This window comes from Chelon labrosus (assembly GCF_963514085.1).
Source record: "Chelon labrosus genome assembly, chromosome: 3".
NCBI lineage: Eukaryota > Metazoa > Chordata > Actinopteri > Mugiliformes > Mugilidae > Chelon > Chelon labrosus.
In genome coordinates, this window is record NC_140339.1 from 20,594,060 (window position 1) to 20,612,382 (window position 18,323).

The 18,323-nt window shown below is 40.5% G+C and overlaps 1 protein-coding gene across 1 annotated transcript in view; it reads left to right on the plus strand.

Annotated features, from left to right (window-relative positions):
- ush2a (Usher syndrome 2A (autosomal recessive, mild)) overlaps positions 1–18,323 on the plus strand; it is a gene marked incomplete at its 3' end in the record, with an annotated part of 180,403 nt that overhangs the window by 31,565 nt on the left and 130,515 nt on the right. The window contains exons 12-24 of the mRNA XM_084541903.1: positions 3,272–3,467; positions 4,441–4,571; positions 4,713–4,920; positions 8,812–9,095; positions 9,368–9,593; positions 9,697–9,834; positions 11,503–11,683; positions 13,844–14,007; positions 14,161–14,319; positions 14,413–14,641; positions 15,379–15,502; positions 15,668–15,815; positions 18,025–18,306. Coding sequence (XP_084398029.1) covers positions 3,272–3,467; positions 4,441–4,571; positions 4,713–4,920; positions 8,812–9,095; positions 9,368–9,593; positions 9,697–9,834; positions 11,503–11,683; positions 13,844–14,007; positions 14,161–14,319; positions 14,413–14,641; positions 15,379–15,502; positions 15,668–15,815; positions 18,025–18,306 — 2,470 coding nt within the window. The remainder of the gene's footprint in view (positions 1–3,271; positions 3,468–4,440; positions 4,572–4,712; positions 4,921–8,811; positions 9,096–9,367; positions 9,594–9,696; positions 9,835–11,502; positions 11,684–13,843; positions 14,008–14,160; positions 14,320–14,412; positions 14,642–15,378; positions 15,503–15,667; positions 15,816–18,024; positions 18,307–18,323) is intronic.

Sequence of the window (18,323 nt, forward strand, 5' to 3'; positions counted from 1 at the left end):
AAGTCTGCCTCAGCAGCAGATTTTCTCCAGCTCTGGGGTTAACGGGGTTAACTTTAGATACACACAACACGGACATGTGCACACAAACATGCTCACACATACGCAAGCCAGTGCCACGACCTTTCCACTGAGACCGTGAAATTGGTCGTGGCATTTAGGATAAGATGAGTTGTCCCGGCAGATTTACACAACCATACTCTCTCCTTCTCTACCTCTTTCTCTCTTTCTCTCTCTTTCTCTCTTACACACACACACACACACACACAAACATACAACACACAGATGCTTGTGACAGGCCATCTGAATGTCCACATATCCATTAGAGTACTCTCCTTACTCAGCAGGTTTTGTCGAAACATTCAGATATAAAGTAAAATGGTATCCCTTCTCTGCTTCACAGTCCAAAACACACACATTTATTCACACTCAGTGGTTTCACTCCCTATTTTAAGCATTTGACTAGACTTGCAAAGAGAACGAGTGAAGAAAACAATCAAGTACAGTAATAACAGTCATAGGGTTTCACGATGTGCTGTTTCCTAATCTGTTGATGGATGCTTTTATAGCTTCTTGTCCTCTTATCATTCACTCACGCCTTATTTACTTAATTGAGATGATGTGTTCTACCATTAAATTGTTAAAAGATAGGAAAATATTGGAAGCGTTAAGACTCAGTACAGACAGAAATGCCCCGATGTAAGCAGAACTAAATGACTACTTAATTTCCTGTAGGTTACATTGGATGGACCATGTGCAGAAGATAAAAGCAATAGAATTAAAGCCACATAAACTCATTCTTCCTTATGTGCTCTTCTTTTCTTGCCGTTGGTACTGTGTACAGACGATGGCGTGCCATCAAAACCTTTTGTATGAGGAAAAGAATGAACGTGTGCGCTCTTCTTTTAACTCCCTAACACCAGTCCCTCGACTAATTAGCAGGCTGGGAGAGAGGGAAGGTAACGCAATGCTGAATGAAAAGAAAAGAGAAGAAAGAAAAAAATCCTCTCCCTTTCATTTGGTATGGTAATATTTCCTGCTCACATACTCACCGTGGATATGAGAACAAGCAGTTGGGGGGGACGGTAGAGACGGGGGAAGCGAAAGAGGAAGGGGAGAAGTGGGAAGCCGGGTTGAGATGTACAGAGAGATTTGTTTTTCAGAAAGCGGGGAGACAGAAGAAGGAAGGGATCGGGGAGTGGAGAGCTCACTACATCCTGCTCTTGGACTCATCACCAGCGGATGAGACGAAGAGTGAGATGTAGTGAGAGCATTCCTTTGGAAGTGAGGAACGAAAAGTGCCTTTGATATGTGAAACGGTTTCGGGCACAGAGCTGCAGATTGACAGGCAGACATGCAAAGACAGATGGGCAGAAGGGGAAAGGAAGCATGGACAAACACAGAGGCAGGAAGTTACTGTAGGTATGACAACAGAAAGACTTAAGACCAAACAGCGTGGCAGACAAATGAGCAGGCAGACTGACAGAACCAACAGGAACAGGCAGACAGCGAACATGCAAGTACTCCTGTGGAATTACATTTCCCAAGACATTTTTGTGTGTAGGTCTTTATTGACTCGTTTCTTAAAGTGTTATTTGTTTGTATGTAATAGTATGTGTGTCTGCATCTCCAGAGAATCTCCTGCTGTTTCATTAGTTTTCATTAAAAATCAGGTAGCAATGAGCAGCGCTCTAGATGCTGTACGTACACATATACGAGTTCATGTGCCCACACAATACAAATACACAGCACTAGAGATTGTGTTCAGACTATGTAACTGTGCGTTTTAGTGTTAAACACTTTAACAGTAGGAAATGTAGGACCAGCTGCCCCATAGACCAACGATTTGTTGAGTGGGTCACAATTTGGTTTTTATTTATTAAAAACGCAAGGATGCACATAGACACCAGTGAGCATAAGAAACCTGATACATTCCTTCCACTAGTATCCAGTCAGTGGATGTAATGCACAGAGAAAAAGGTGATGCTACTTAAAAAAGTTTCAGTGTGGTCAAAATTCATTAAAAGCATTTGTTAGACCTCAAACATAACAAAACCGTGAAAAACTGACAAACTACACTCCATGGGGCACCTTTGGCAGAATGTTATTATTATTTTTTTAATGCGATTTTGTGTTCATACAGATTTCATCCTGGGTCTTGCCTCATGTAGTTACATTGAGCCTTTTGTCATTTTCACGTTGGAACACTGATTTCATTCATGATCCCATTATTCTTTCTATTTCTTTGTTTTCTTTTCTGCCACACATTGTCCTCCGACACTTGTGGATTGTTATTTAGTATTTCTGTCCTAACCTTTAAAACAAAAAGGCCTTTATCTCCTCTGTTTCCATCAGTTTTCTGCAGTTTGCGCATAATTCCACTCCCTTCTCTCATATACAAAATAGGAGCCTCTTCCCCCTATTTCCATCTTCATTCTACCCCTCCCCCTGGCTTCCCCCTGTCTACCCCTCCCTACTCTGTGTGTCATACATAATAGGCCCAGTGCAGGTCTGCATGTGTCACACATGGGAGGAACTCCTGTGTTTTTTAATACATTTTTAATCCCGCCATTTGATGCCCCCCTTGTCCACCATAATTTGTACTGACTGCTGAACAAAATCAAAGGGCTTGTACTTGCTGCTTCTCGCCTCTGCTGCTCTCTGCTACAAAAAAAATGCATTTTTTATACCACTTTTCTCCCCTTCTACTCCCCCACTTACACCTTAGTATGTTTATTTTGACATGAAAGTGGGACTGTGAAAGAGCGCTGGCTGTTGCAAGTCACTCCTCATTAGTGGTCTGATTTCCCTATGCTGAGTGTGTGTGAATGCTCTGGCTCCTTATTATATACTAGAGAATACCTCTGTGTTTTCTCTAGAGTTATATGAATTCTTCTTCTCTCTCTTTAGATTTAGATTTACACGGGCCACTGATTTTCTCTCTTCACATTTTTACCCCCTCTCTTTCATTCAGTTACTTTGCTTATCACTGTGCTTGTGTCTGTCATTGTCCTATAAATACAAGCTTTTCACTTGTCATTTTCATTGACTGCACATTTTGACATTTAATATGTGCCACTGGATGAATAGAAATCTCTTGTCTCAGGATGTTTTGGTTTCCCAAAGCTGGAATTCATTCACATTCACAGAGTGTTTTTGATTGTCGCTTCAGACTTCACTTGCTGAAATTACCTTTTGTTGCCTCATATATTATGTTTACTGTATAAAAAAAATATGTTTATGTTTCCATACATTTTTTAATTGTTTTCTACAGTGCCAGCGTTGTGCACCGCTCTACAATGACAAACCATTCAGGTCAGGTGATCAACTCCAGCCTATGAACTGCCGACCTTGTCAGTGTCATGGCCACGCTGTCTCCTGTCACTACGATATTCAAACTGATGACCAACCAGATGAGCACTATCGGGGGGGAGGTGGCGTCTGTGACAGCTGCATGCACAACACCACAGGTACTGTGTAGCTCCGTACGTAAATACACTAACCATCTTGTCATATTTTAGAAGATCTAAGCTGTTTTCTTAGATCATCCTTAATGTCAAAGGACTACAGTACCGGAATATACATCAACACTGTAACACAAGTCCCTATTTATGAAACCGGTACTGACTTGATGTTTCCTGTTTTAGAGGTGTAACATGGTTGTGGTGGCATTTAGAGCTCAGTGGACTGCAGCTTTATAAATTCCAAACAAATGCACAAAAGACAATTAACTTAAAAAAACATGATTTAGATCAAAGCAAATACTAAAGAGGCTAACACATAGACTGCATATAAATTCTCATAGCGCAGTGTTACACCTCCACCTGTTACCATGCCGAGGTGGGCGGGTAATGCCTAGGCAGTCAGAGACAAAGTCTGCACGGCATTAATCATGCATACATTTAAGCGTTAATTGAAATTAAAAGGTGAGTGAGGACATATTTATTTCTACTGTAAAGTTGGTAGTTGATTATTTTAATATGGAGGTTTATCTGGATTGACTAGCTTGAGCCTACATCAAGTGATCATTTGGGGACCTGCAGTTTTTGGCATTTCATGTTGGCTCAATTTTTTCAGCCTTCGGTTAACAGCAGGTAATTAATATCAGAATCATTTTTAAGGGTTTTAACCATTTTTACACAACTGAAGTTGTCATAGTCAACTTCAGTGTTACTGATTAGTTTTGAAACCTTCTGTATTCTGATATCCTAATTCGCTTATGGGCTTATGGAAATGGTAATATTTAACCATCTGTGGGCATACTGTGCTTAGTCATAGTACATTTTATAATGGTGATATACAGTATAATGAATTGTTATCATGTCCAACAGAGAGAGTTGAAACCTGGACTTTTTTGTGATCATCCCTTTTGAACCCTGCATGGTTTTTATCTATTGACATCTTTGCTCTCTGTGTCACCATGTTTCTGTGTCTCACTCTCAGGTAAGAACTGTGAGCTGTGCCTAAGTGGATTTTTCAGGCTGGAGGACTCTGATCCCACTTCAGTTGATGTGTGTCAGCCCTGTAACTGTCACACTGCTGGAACAGTGAACGGCAGCCTGGAGTGTGCCCAGGTATATACCAACACATACACCACAGCAAGTCGTTGATGACCAGTAAAACCCTTCAACATTTCACGATAAATTCTCTCCTACACTGTTGTTGTTTCTTCTCTCCCTTGAATGTCATTTTCTCCTTCTGTTTCTCACCTCCAGATAGGAGGTCAGTGTCAGTGTAAGGCTGCAGTAACAGGTCGTCAGTGTGCAGACTGTTTCCCTGGTTGGTATAATCTTAAAGCCTCAAATCCAAATGGCTGCATTTCCTGTAACTGCAGTGACTTGGGAACCATCAGTACCTCAATGGGAGCAGTTTCCAGCTGTGACCAGCACACAGGACGGTGCCAGTGTAAACCCCATGTCACAGGTAAACAGATCAGTGACTCAGGGGCCTTTCAGACTTACAGGTTATTTTAATGTGTGTTCTCAGTGACTGGATCACAGGTAACCATCTGAAAATACTGTGCTCACATTATTGAGCATTCCACATGACTACGTTGCATACATCAACATGATCACATTGATAATGACTGGTTTTTAGAAGTCAATTACACACATTGTCTTGATATTCAATACTTTAATTTGTTAATTTTTGCATAGATTTATTTATTATTTAGTTTGTTCAAAGCTCTTATTACTAACAGACAACGCTTATGTGGCTTTTCCTTTGTCAGACATTCATTTATAATAGCAGCTGTGTTTTTTATGTTTTTCTGAATAAATAAGGCAGAACTCTGCCTACGAGTCTTAAGAGTCCCCACGTTGAGTAGGGGTGACCCTGGATGCATTGTGTGTTTACGATGCTGAAACAATATAGTCACAAGTGACCCATGCTCCATATATGAAGCATTGTCTGCTGTCATGGCTCCAGACTCAGTTCATAACATAACTTGAATCTGGTAACACTCCATTGGGATTTCATGGGGGTGTGGTTCAACCAGTGCAGACAAAAAGAATACCTCTGTATGCAATTGGATAGTCCTGACTAGTCTAACTAATCAGAGCGACGAAGTATGTGACATTAGGTGGTTAAGGCATTCTCGACAAATGCCTTAATATCTTTTACAACTGACGCAATAGCTGGCTCCAGTTCGCTTGCTTCTCCGAAGGCAGACATTTTTATGTAATGACAGTCAACTTCACTGCCCACAGATGACATGTTTGACTATGTCGCTTTCACTCTTCTGTCCATGACCACATAAAGCCCGCCAAAACAATTTGATTAGCCCAGCAGATCTGTGCTGTTGCATAACCAGCTTTATTTGCAGCATGTGAACAATTTGACTGTCTTTTACAGTACAATACAGTCTAATGCAGTACAATACGGTATCACTGTGTAAAAAACGGACAAAAAAACTCCACTTATTATAGCCTATTAAGTCTCTGCTACATATATTATACATCTGGACTGACAGGGATGTAAACTGCAACCTGACTGGTTAGCGGAGGCATACAATCATGAGGCGGCAATTTTAGTTGTGTTTTCATTTGAAAATTGTGTGTTTATAAGTGTGTTTTGATAATTGCCTGCAACCTCAGTGATGGTGATGGTTTAGTTAACAAGATACAGTAATAAATTGAAAATAAAGAGCAACATCAACAATCTTTAGGCAGCAAACGGCATCAAACCACATACAACTCCCAAATACTTTGTTTATAACTTGTGTTTTTCATGAGCACCGTTACTCTGTTCAGTTGTCAAATAACGCGTCTTAATTAGTGCATAGGGGTGCACACAAAAGCAAAAGTGTATACAGTGGGTGCACATGACAAAACAGTCACAAGCACATATACACACATCCATATCGCAAAGTGTTGCGGCAGCCAAAATAAACAGGCTTTTCTGCTGGCGGTGCTTCCAGCCGTTGTGCTTCTCTTTGTGATAAATGGTTTCACTCTCTCCCCTGTGTGTCTTTGAAGACCAGGCTCGTATGAAATGCAAAACCGGCCAACGCTCCTCAACTCAACGCATCGTGGTTATTGCTAAGCCTTGCTATCAAGGGTCCGCGTTGTGCGTGTATGTGTGCAAATATGTCTGTTTATGAGTATGTATAAGAGAGAATGTCTGGATGTGGCCATGTGTTCATGTACTTTTGTCTTTGCCTAGCTCTATGCATTGCATGTTGGAAATGTTTCTTTGCGTGTGTGTTTGCGTATGTGTGCGTGCGTGCGTCCGTGCGCCATCAAGGACGACGCTGGCATTTAATTCTCTAATTCAGTGCCAAGTTGATTAAAACAAACTGCAGCAGACCCTTGTATTTTTCACACTCCTTCTTACAAGACCTGTTTTCTTTTTTTTTTTCTGTCCTTGTTTGTTTGGTTGCTCCCACAGGTATTTTTCAGAAATGAGATTTGATTATGGCAATTTATTACCGCCAAGCTGATACTTTGAGTAGAGCAATGGCAGGCACGCTTCAGAAGGACGGAATTGAAATGTGTGCACACAGACACAGATACACACATGCAAAAACGCGCGCACACTCATAACAAGGTGCCAGAGTGCAGTGTGTTCATAATAGTGTTTGAAATGGTGATGCATGAGCCTGTTAACCAGCTGGCTACTGATAAAAGGACCGGCCACGTCCCGGAAACACACACACACACGCATATATATATATATATATATATATATATATATATACACACACACACACATGCACACACGTGCACGTGGACACCTCGATACCAAATTACATCTTCTCTGTTCTGATCTAATATCTTCTAACACTCTCTATTCTCTAATGTCCTCACTTGGCTTCTCACTTTTTTCGGTTTTCTTCTCTCATCCCAGTTGTTTCTGTTATTGTGTATCTTGGACATGTCCTGGTATTTGAATGTCAAAAGACAAGTTGGAAATATAGAATTTGTTAATCAGACTTCAATTTTGCGTAGTGTCTAAAAAATAAAAAGAAGATATATTTACCATGTCAGCAACTCTTTTATAAAAGATGTAGGATTCCTCATAAGTGATATAGCTTTATTAGAAACAAATTTACATTGAGCACAATATATGAAATGATTGTAAACATCAGTCTGCCTGCATATTTACCACTAATACACTGCATTCACACTTCCTCACACAGAGACACACATCTTCTCTGCACTACTATGAAATATGATCTATGGAGAGAAATACATTCATATCTGTAAAATCATTAAAGTGGGCAGACCAGGGGAAATGCCAAGTGTCTGCTGCACACAAAGTAAGACACACACACACAGATGTACAGGTATGTTCTTATTAATACATGTGTGCGCACACACATTCACATCCACCCACATATGAACACACACTCCCTCATAAACGGCTGTGGTGACTGCGTTGCCCCCAGGCTTCCATTTAGGGACAGATTGCCTGTCATGGAATACGTATGGCATATTCAAATAAGCCCTGCACGCACACACGCTGCATTTCATAGTTCAACCAGCCTTATAGTCCGGGAACTGAGCTGCTGTTGTAGTAGAACCTCCTGTAGCGTACTCTTGGTGTTTGCTAATTAAAAAATTTTTCCAAACTAAGCAAAAAGCATTTAAAAAGAAATATTTAATAATATTAAAATGAAATGCTAACCGATTTAATTATAATAATTTTAATATATATAATTTTTTAGAAAATATTACATTGGATAGAAATTTGGAAGGCCTTAAATGTGCTACAAGATAAACATATATTAGAATATATGACTCTAATAATATTATTTCAAAACAAGCAAAAACATTTTCTACTTCTTTAAAGCCAATCTCTCGAAGATGAATCATTTTTTTTCTCAAAAGAACCTTTTTCTTCTTTTTATCAAAGCTGATGATTCAGTATTATTTTAATATTCCTCTATCCAGTTTTCCTTCCCTCCATCTCTCTTTCTCTGCTTCCATTCTTTTCTTGTAGTTGCTTAATTTATTTATTTTTTGCTCAGTAAAATTAAGTGTTTGGCCTTAGGTGAGTGATCCATCATATGTAGAGGGCCTGGCCCTAATGATGGCAGTTTTATACACTCACCCACCATTCCTCTTGCTCTTTCACTCTCTCTCTCTCACACACACACACACACACACACACACACACACCACAACACACACACAAGCCTGCAAACCAAAAGGGGCTAAACGCCACATTGGTGAACAAGCGAGCACCAGTTCACTCTTTTTTTTTTCTCTATTTCCCTTCTGTATCTCTCAGCTGGTTCCGCTCTGCACTCACCTCAACATTTCTTCTTAATATCATTTTGCCTTTTCCTTTTCACTCCTTCTTTCTTCATAGGTCTTTCATGTGACCGCTGTGAGTTTGGTTATTGGAACCTCTCCCACCCAGACGGCTGTGTCCCATGTGACTGCGACCCCTTGGGTTCACTCAGTCCGTTCTGTGAGCCTGAGGGCGGGCAGTGTGAATGTAAACCGGGGGTTGGTGGCCAGCGATGTGACTCATGCGGCAGCGGCTTGTACGGTTTGAGACTGGAGGGATCCTGTGCCCCCTGCAACTGTTCACATAAAGGCACAGTACCTGGGACAGACTGTGATCCTTACACAGGGCAGTGTGTGTGTAAGGCATGTATAACTTTTACTCTAATATAGTAGCAAATAATAATATAAAAAAAGTAAATCTATGTAATCAACTACCTCAGTTAAAACAGCAAGGTATCATCAAACAATATCACCACTTGCCGGAGAATTGCAGATACTAGTTATATGTATATTATACTATATAATGTTGTTTATTTAGGTCAGATGTTGTTTATTTTATGCAAGAAGATTGTAAATATGATGCCATCTGATCACAAAAAAACATGTTAGATTATTCCTCCATGTTTCTTTTTTAGGAACATGTGGAGGGCCGTCGCTGTGACACTTGCCGTCATGGTTACCACACCCTGGAGCAGCGAAACTCCCTGGGCTGTCTGCCGTGTGTGTGTGACATTAGTGGAACTGTGCCAGAGGGTGCATGTGATATGTGGACTGGACAATGCCCCTGCAAGGAGGGGGTGGTGGGAGCACAGTGTACCAACTGTGCTCACAACTACTATAACAGGAGTTTACACGTCCAAAGTAAGAAAAAACTACTTCAGAAACTGTTCATAATTTTGTGCAAGTTTCTCCTTTAGGAGAAAGGTGTATAAATCTCTTCTGATGTTGCTTTGTGTCCCGTTAGAGGGTGTGTCCCATGGTTGTGTACCATGTATTTGTGACCCCACCGGGACAGTGACGGGGTCAGTCTGTGACAGTACCACAGGGCAGTGTGTTTGTGCACCAACACGCTATGGAAAGGACTGCAGTAGCTGCCGACCTGGTGAGTTACAAAAGTGGATATAGGGATGGATGATAAATGGATAAAAAGAAACACCAAGGAGAGATTGAACAAATAAATATAGTGGACATATTACTTCCCAGATCAGCATCATGCAGTTGCTGTAGATTTGTTGGCTGTCCTGTTCCACCACATCCCTAACATGCTCTATTGGATTGAGGTCTGGGGACGATGGAGGTCATTTAGGTACAGGTCACGTTAAAGATACCAGTTTGAGGTGATCAAAAGACTTGTGGTAAAGTTTTTCTTATTTGCTGTTGTCCCGTTTTGGTGGCTCAGTTTCCTGTTCTTACATCTACTCCAAGATGTCAGTGTACTTTCAGAGATGCTCCTCTGCATATCTCAGTTGTCACTTGTGGTTACTTGAGTCACTGTTGCCTTTCTATCAGCCTGAACCAGTCTGGCCTTTCTCCTCTGACTTTGGGTTTAGCCCAAAGAACTGCTGCTCACTGAGTATTTTCTCTCTTTTAGACCATTCTCTGTAATCATATTGAGATGGTTGTGCGTGGAAAGTAAATCAGCAGTTTCTCAAATACTCAGATGGGCCTGTCTGGCATCAACAACTCTGCTAGATTCAAAGTCACTTAAATCTCCTTTCTTCACTATTCTGATGCTTGGTCTCAGCTTCAGCAGATAATCTTGACCATGTCTACGTGCCTTAATGTGCTGAGCAGTTGAGCAGATATACCTTATTAAGTTGTCAGTGAGTGTATATCTCAGTGTATATCAGAACTCCACTCAGGAATTGTCGTGTTTATGCCAGGCCTTATTAAAAGCAACACAATGGGAAAAATGCTGCTTCTCATTTCTCTGTTCAGAACATGAGATATCTCATAAATAGCCCAGAACAAAAAAAGCAAATATTCTTGCACTGTAATAGGATAATATAAATGTGAATTCCAATATTTCATTGCATTTGACAAACTCCATTCCTACAAACTGCCCATTTTAATTTGCTCACCTGCCAGTTCATGACATGGTGTACAGCCACTCAGTATTCGCTACCTAAGTAGCTAAATAGAATATCTAATTTTTTTATTAGCTGGCAGATACTGAGAAAAATAAATGAAATTGATTTATACTTTGGAACCGGGAGTGCTCAATGTAACCTCACACACATTTATTGGCTTTGTGTTAAATTTTTATTACAAATAAATGGCAAACAACACCTCCTGTTAATTATTAGCAGGGGCATAAAATGCTTGGACATTGTTTAGCATATACATCCGGCACGATGGCTTGTGGATTTGTTTATAAAAATGCATTGCTCTGTAATTTGAGTCCACTACATAGGCTGTTTATATTTTTACTCGAGCATTATCGTATATTAACTGTCTGGGATATATAGTAGTCTTATTTTAAATGAAGCCAGACATAAATGCTTTGATGTAAATGTAAGAAAACTGACAACAGCACAACTTGGTCCTAAAACATTAGCTATTGTGAGTTGTGTGTCAAGTATCAAGCGTCAGTGTGTCCATATCCAATTTTAGAGAAAATGTTAAAGCAAGAAAACATCTGACAATGAATAAATTAAGTAGAGCAATGCACTTCAACGCAGATTAAGAAATTAAAATAATAAAATGTCAGATGAGCAGTGTGGTTAACTGGTAGATCATTTGACTGTATTTTACATTTACCTCCGTCCAGGCTTCTACCTCTCTTCAGATCGGAGTATGTGTTTGGAGTGTGACTGCCATCCCATGGGAGCGTTACAGCGTGGATGTGAGAGCCAGACTGGACAGTGTGTGTGTGCACACCCTTCAGTGGGAGGGCGACGCTGTGACCAGTGTCGAGAGATGTTCTTTGGGTTCAACCCTGGTTTGGGCAGGTAAGCATTAAGTTAATCACATATACAAATGACACCATATCTGTTGGTTGCCCATCTTCTAAATCTTATATCCATTTAATTAATTGCCTCATATATATATATAACCACAGACTCAGTTGTAGCTGTACGCATGAGCATACACACACCAGCAGGTGCAGTCTCTCTAAAGACAGTTTACAGATTGGAAGGCAAACATGTGACTTACATGAGTTAAGAGCTGCTTTGACCTTTACCACTCATGTCTCCACCTGCAGGCTGTCTCGCATACACAAATGTAACTGTACACTTTACACCCTGCGCGATACTGGTACGCACACATGCATACATTCCTCATAACAGGGTGTCAAGCAGACGCAAACCGTTTGACGAGTGGTCCACTGTGTGTGTGTGTGTGTGTGTGTGTGTGTGTGTGGGTGTGTGCATGCGTGCGTGTTAGCTGACCTTGCCTGATTGCCATATTCTCCAGTGTTAAAACATTAAGGATGAGATCAGGCTGTGGCTGAGATCTCCTCACTGTAGAGAGGGATGGATGGAGGGAGGGAGGGGAAAAAGCTTAAAGTGATAAAGAGTTTACTTTGCAAGGACGGTGGGGAAGGGAAGCACTCTGAAGAAAAGCGTGGAATAATTAAAGTATGAGGGAAAAATAGGGATGAGTTAGTCTTTACATGGGTTGATAGCAACAGTGATAGAGAAAGATGTGAAAATATGCTCAGGTTTGTTCCTCTCTTTCTCTGCCTTATTTGCTTCTCCTCTCTTAATGCCTTTCATTGTGCAGTAAATTGAGTCTTAGCTTTATACTGGTGAATGCTTTTCTTGAGCCCAGAGTCACTTAACATATTCTGCATCTAAATATCATCAAGTAATTTATCCTCTACTTTCAACCAATAGGCGTTACACAAATGAATTGACACACAGATTTCCATGTGAGCAGTCGGCAGAAGATTTAGTCCCGTCTCTATGACTGTGAAGGTAATTCTGTCTGGACTGGAGAATAACTGGCACACACACATTCACATTAACATATGACGTTATCATCTGACATAATATATGTACCATATATGTGTATATGTACTTTCTAATACACACATCACTGTAATTAGGACACAACACCTTAGACACACCTTGCAACACACAGTAATGCTCACTGTAGCATGTTGTATGCACTCTCAAATTCTCTCTCTACTACACACACATACTGTACTTTGAGGCTGACAAAAAAGAAAGACTGGGTGTGATGTTGGTGTTTTCTTTCTCCTTGGAAATAAAGTGAAGGTCGAGTCACCATGGTATTTTGTGTACGTGTGTATGGGTGTGTGTGAGCACCAGTTGACAGGACAAATTTGCGGCTCGTTACGAGGCTGTGGCTTTTCACACAGCAATGAAGAAGGTGTGTGTGTGTTAGAGAGCGAGAGAGAGAGCATGTATGTGGTAGAATAAACCCACATGGATAACGTCCATGTCTGTGCGTGTGTTTGTGTGTGTGTGTGCGCAAGTGACAGTAACATGGCTTATACTGTGACACTCAGCCTGTGTGTTGTGTATGTGAGTGTGTGCCAAACATCTACCGACAAGCAGACTGTGTTGTGCATGTGACCACATGTGTTTGTAGGTGTGTGTGTTTGTGTGTGTGCAAAGGTGTGAGGTGGCTGGCCGGATGATCACCCACTGCACAGCCCCTGTGAGGGTAACACCACCCTGGTGACCCAGACACATGCACCATCAGACACACACACACACACAGACTTTGACAACTCTGAGCGGGAATGCAGCTTCTGTGAAGTTAGTTTCACAGCTAGATGGTGGTGGCTGGGATAGATGCTAGTGATGGTCTCCCTCACAGTGTTAAGAAGAAGACCCAACACCTTTCTGACACACACACACACACACACACACCAATGCAGGCTGATTTAATTATGCATTTTTTTTAACGTCCCCCTACACCCAAGCAATAGCACTAGCATTTACAGACTGGTTACAGCATGCCAGGCCTACTAGGTAACTTACTGTGATATCCTTCCATATTCTATAAGTATAGTGTTATATGCAAATTGTGTATGTCAACATTTTTTTTTTCCAGCTCTGTGAATAAAAAAATAATAAAAAATATGGAGAATACATTAAACATGTCTTTTTTGTTGTTGTTGTTTGTTTGATGAGCAGATGCCATCCTTGCGCGTGTGACCCTGTGGGCAGTGTCAATGGTTCATGCCATCCGGACACCGGGGTATGTGCTTGTAAGCTGCTGGTAACTGGAGACAAGTGTGATTTGTGTCATCCTGGAGCGAGTCATTTTGATCCTGACAACCACTTTGGCTGCAGTAAAGGTCTGTTTTACATGTTAATAAACACAGATACACCAACACACTGTTATTGTTAGTGACTGTCATCAGCTTTTTTCCCTCCCTGTATGTTGTACGTCATTATCTGTCACTGATTATCTTTTTCTACTCTAACCTTTTTTGTGTCTTTCTATGCAGCACCCTCCCAACAGCCTGCACCAGTGGGCTTTGCTCTCAATTACTCCTCCATTCATCTATCTTGGCATCCACCTGACTCCCCAAATTCACACAGACTGAACTACACACTCATCAGGGATGGGCAGTCAGTGCATACCATCCTAAGTCATTATCCTTTCAGTACGTATCATCACAGTTTTTAAGATTTTATTCCCTGCTTGATATTTTACATACATGTGATATAAACATTGTGTATTTTCTCCTCATTTTAAGGCCCTGAATCATTTGAAGACACTGGTTTGCTTCCCTTCACCAACTACTCTTACTGGCTTGTAACAGCTAATGTTGCTGGTGCAACAATAAGTGCATCTGCCTCATACCAAACTTTAGGTGCTCCACCTGAAGCAGGCCAGGTCCAGTTAAACCTTGTGGGACGACCGGGTCCCACCACTGCTAGCTTTAACTGGAGCACACCGAGGAATGATACAGGCCCAGTGGAGAGGTAGGGAAGGTGGGGAAAGGAAGGGATGTGGTGGAGGATATAGAGGCAGAACACTGGGGAGATCAGAGCCTTCTTAGTGGTAAAAAATGTTCTAAAAATTAGTTATTTTTAATCCCTTTAGACAAGATAAACTGAGATTACTGGCAATTAACTGATTTGAGGTGAATTATAATTTACCTGAAGGTATAGAGAGAGGAAATAAACAACTGATCGCTGATCTAGAGAGCAATAATAATTTGTAGAGAAAGATGTGAAAATGTAATGTAAGGATGTGCTGTACACACATTAGGTTGTGAATTAAACTGTAGAAAATTGTGGAAGTGTGTAAACATGTAAAAAGTAAGTGGTATGTTGCATTAGGGATGAGATGGAGGGTAGCTGTATGAATGGAAAAGATCAGTTTTGCGGTCAGGAAAAACAAAAATAAAATGGCACTAGTTTTTTTTAATTTATACATGTATAACTTTATTAGTTGGGAATTTTTGCTTCTAATTAATAGTATATATTCAATAGGTAGAAAGAAGGTATGGGGCGAGATAGTTGGTGATAATGTACATTAGCCTTGTTCCCAAAGTTTTACAACTTTACAGTTAACATGGTATGGATTTTATCCAGTAAGCCACTGTGATGTCCCACCACTAGTTTTTAATTGAGCATTACTAAATCTGACCTAGTGGAGTGATAGTGAATGGTTAAAAAAAACAGCAATTGATTACATCAGTTTTTTTCCCCCATAGGTTTGTGTTATCCTCCACGGAGTCATTCAGTGTAGCAGAGCCCGTCATTCACTACACAGGCTTATCTACAGAGGCTGTGGCAAGCAGGCTCAAACCCTTTACCCAGTACACTGTAATACTGGAGGTAGGTATGGCACAAGTGATGATTCTCATTCTCACTTAAGAGATAGGTGAACCAGCTGTGTCTTCTCCGGAATAAAGCAACTTCGACCAGTTTTTCAACCAGTGCATATTCTCAACATGAACTGCCTTCAAAATGGAAATGACGAATTGTTAACCTTGTCTACAGGCGTGTTCTTCGGGGGGGTGCACTTCTAGCCCACCATTGTCTCTTCTGACAGCCTCTGCTGCCCCGCAAAACCAGCCCCCTCCCAGAGTCACTGCAACAGGACCTCATACACTGCATGCTTCTTGGGAGCCTCCCAGTCAGCCAAATGGTATGACCCCAAATATATGCACGCATGGTGTATAGCTCATGTAACATGTAGCACTCAATACACAAAAACATGCCCTTATACTCATGCAAGCACAAATAAGGCTACACAGTGTTTATTTTTAGTAGTATTACAATTACACGGCAGAAAACACCATATAAATTATTAATGCCCATGTCAGAATGAATAATAAAGTACATATAATCATATATACATGTTTTTGTAACTAACACGAAACACTTGCCCTATAGCACAGTTTTGGGCTTGTGTCATTCAAGAGGTATGAGAGTTAAATAACACAGATACACACTCAGAAATACACACTGAAGTGGAACTGCCTTTGGTAAATCCAGAGAGCTTTGTAATAGCTCTAAGGCTCAGTGTCATACAAAGCCCTGTAACCTGGCATGCTCCCTGTTTGTGTCTCTTGTTTTTCTCTTTCTGTTAATCTGTCTCCCTCAGTGACATACCAAACACAGTTTTTTTTTTCTGTCATCTGTTAAATTAAGACAGGTTTGATACTATTCCATTTACTTAAATATTTAGTGATGTTAGCACGTTTAGTTTTTTTTAGGGTTAAATGGAAGTAAGATAAGATAAGATAAGATAAGATAGGACTTTATTTATCCCCATGGGGACATTAGGGTGTTACAGCAGCAGGGAACAACAGTGCAAGATACAAAAAGATACAAAAAAATAGAATAAGGTAGACAAAAGAAACTATATAAAAGTGTCATTGCTTTGTTGAGCATAAAAGTGATTGATTTATTGCAAATGCAGCATAACAACAGTTTTAGAGTTCCCCTAATTGGGTAGGGAGATACAAAATAATGTGTGGCCCTATTGCTTTGAAATTCTCTATAATTCTCAGTGTATGCTTGGTTATGTCAAATTTCTGTTTGCTACACAATGCCTGGTGCTCGCCAGACACTGGTGTAAATAAAACAAAGGCACTTTGATATTTTCTAGATTTAGATTAAATTAGATTAGTTTAGATTAGATTATATATGTTATCGTTAATAACAAATAGCTCTGATTGGTTGCAGGAAGATCCAGTTGTGTGCAGATGTATTTTTTCCCCTGTATAGGTTGAAACACGCCCCATATTGAAATCAAAATGCCCTGTTATCCGGCTCATATTCTGAGTCTGGTAACACACAGAACAGAACTAAGTTGGCATACTCCAAGCTACCATTATGCAGTAAAATGACAATTTTCCATTTAACACGTAGTCAGCAAGAATTTTATCATTTAGGTAGTGTTGTTGTATTGTTATAAGAGTTATGTTATGCTGCGTCTGTAGAAACTCTGTGTGCACTATATTTATATTATAAAGGGATACGGAGGGAGAAGAAAACACTAGTCATGTAGGAAGTCAAGACTGACATTGTTATAAAGTAAAGGAAAAAAAAATAAGGAAGAGGATGTGGTAAGGAGAGTTGCATTATCTCTTAACATAGGTTCCATGTTAGGCTATATTATTTGTATTTTACACTTATAACAACAATTGGACTCTCATTTAGTCCACTGTGGCTCTTTAAGTCTCTTTTTGTATTTTGGTGTGGCTCTGTCCTCATTCAAACCCAGCTCAGTAATTTTTCCACTAACAAGGGAAATGGATCATGTGAGAATAGGACAATAGTCTGGTTCCCACCATTTCAGTTCAATTTTATTTATATAGCGTCAATAACAATACAAATTGTCTCAAGACGCTTTACAACATCCGGTCTGAAACCCGGCCTGAAACCCCCAGAGCAAGCCTGAAGGCGATGTTGGCAAGGAAAAACTCCCTTTTAACAGGAAGAAACCTTGAGCAGAACCCAGCTCATATGAAGGGACCCATCTGCCTAAGGCCAGACGGGTACAGACAGAAAAGAGAGCAGTCGTCAGCCGGTTTTCCAGTACACGACCAAACACTGGTCATCACTATATAGGTTTCTGGCAATCTACGTAACTATAATAGAGTTTTATAAATCTTCAGGATTCTGTTAGCAATCCAAACTACTATTACGTATGGAAATTGGCACCAGAACAATAATTCAAGTGTTAAAAATAAAATGTGCTGCCGTTTTCTTTAGTAATCCCTGTAATGGAAGTATTTGCTTCCCTTATTTAATTTCATAAAAACAATTTGGTGCAGATTTTTTCTTGTAGGCATCACAATTAACCTCTTGCAGATTTCTCTGATAGAACTTTTTTTCTTTCTTTGAAGGTGTTATCACAAGGTATGAGGTCTTTCTGCGTGGACCAGTTGAATCACAAAACCTTTCCGATCATGCTGTTGAGAAGAGAGTATTCTCCAGCTCCGGTTGGCTGGATCCAAGTGTTTCCCCTGAAGCAAACCCAACTAATAGAAGCACAGTGCCACCCCCTGAGAGCAGTACCGTAGTATCAGGTCTGCAGGCGTTTTCCATCTATCAGATGAGAGTTGTGAGCATCAGTGTTGCAGGAAGTGTCACATCAGAGTGGACCACAGCACGCACCATGGAGGGAGGTTAGTATAAACTGTAA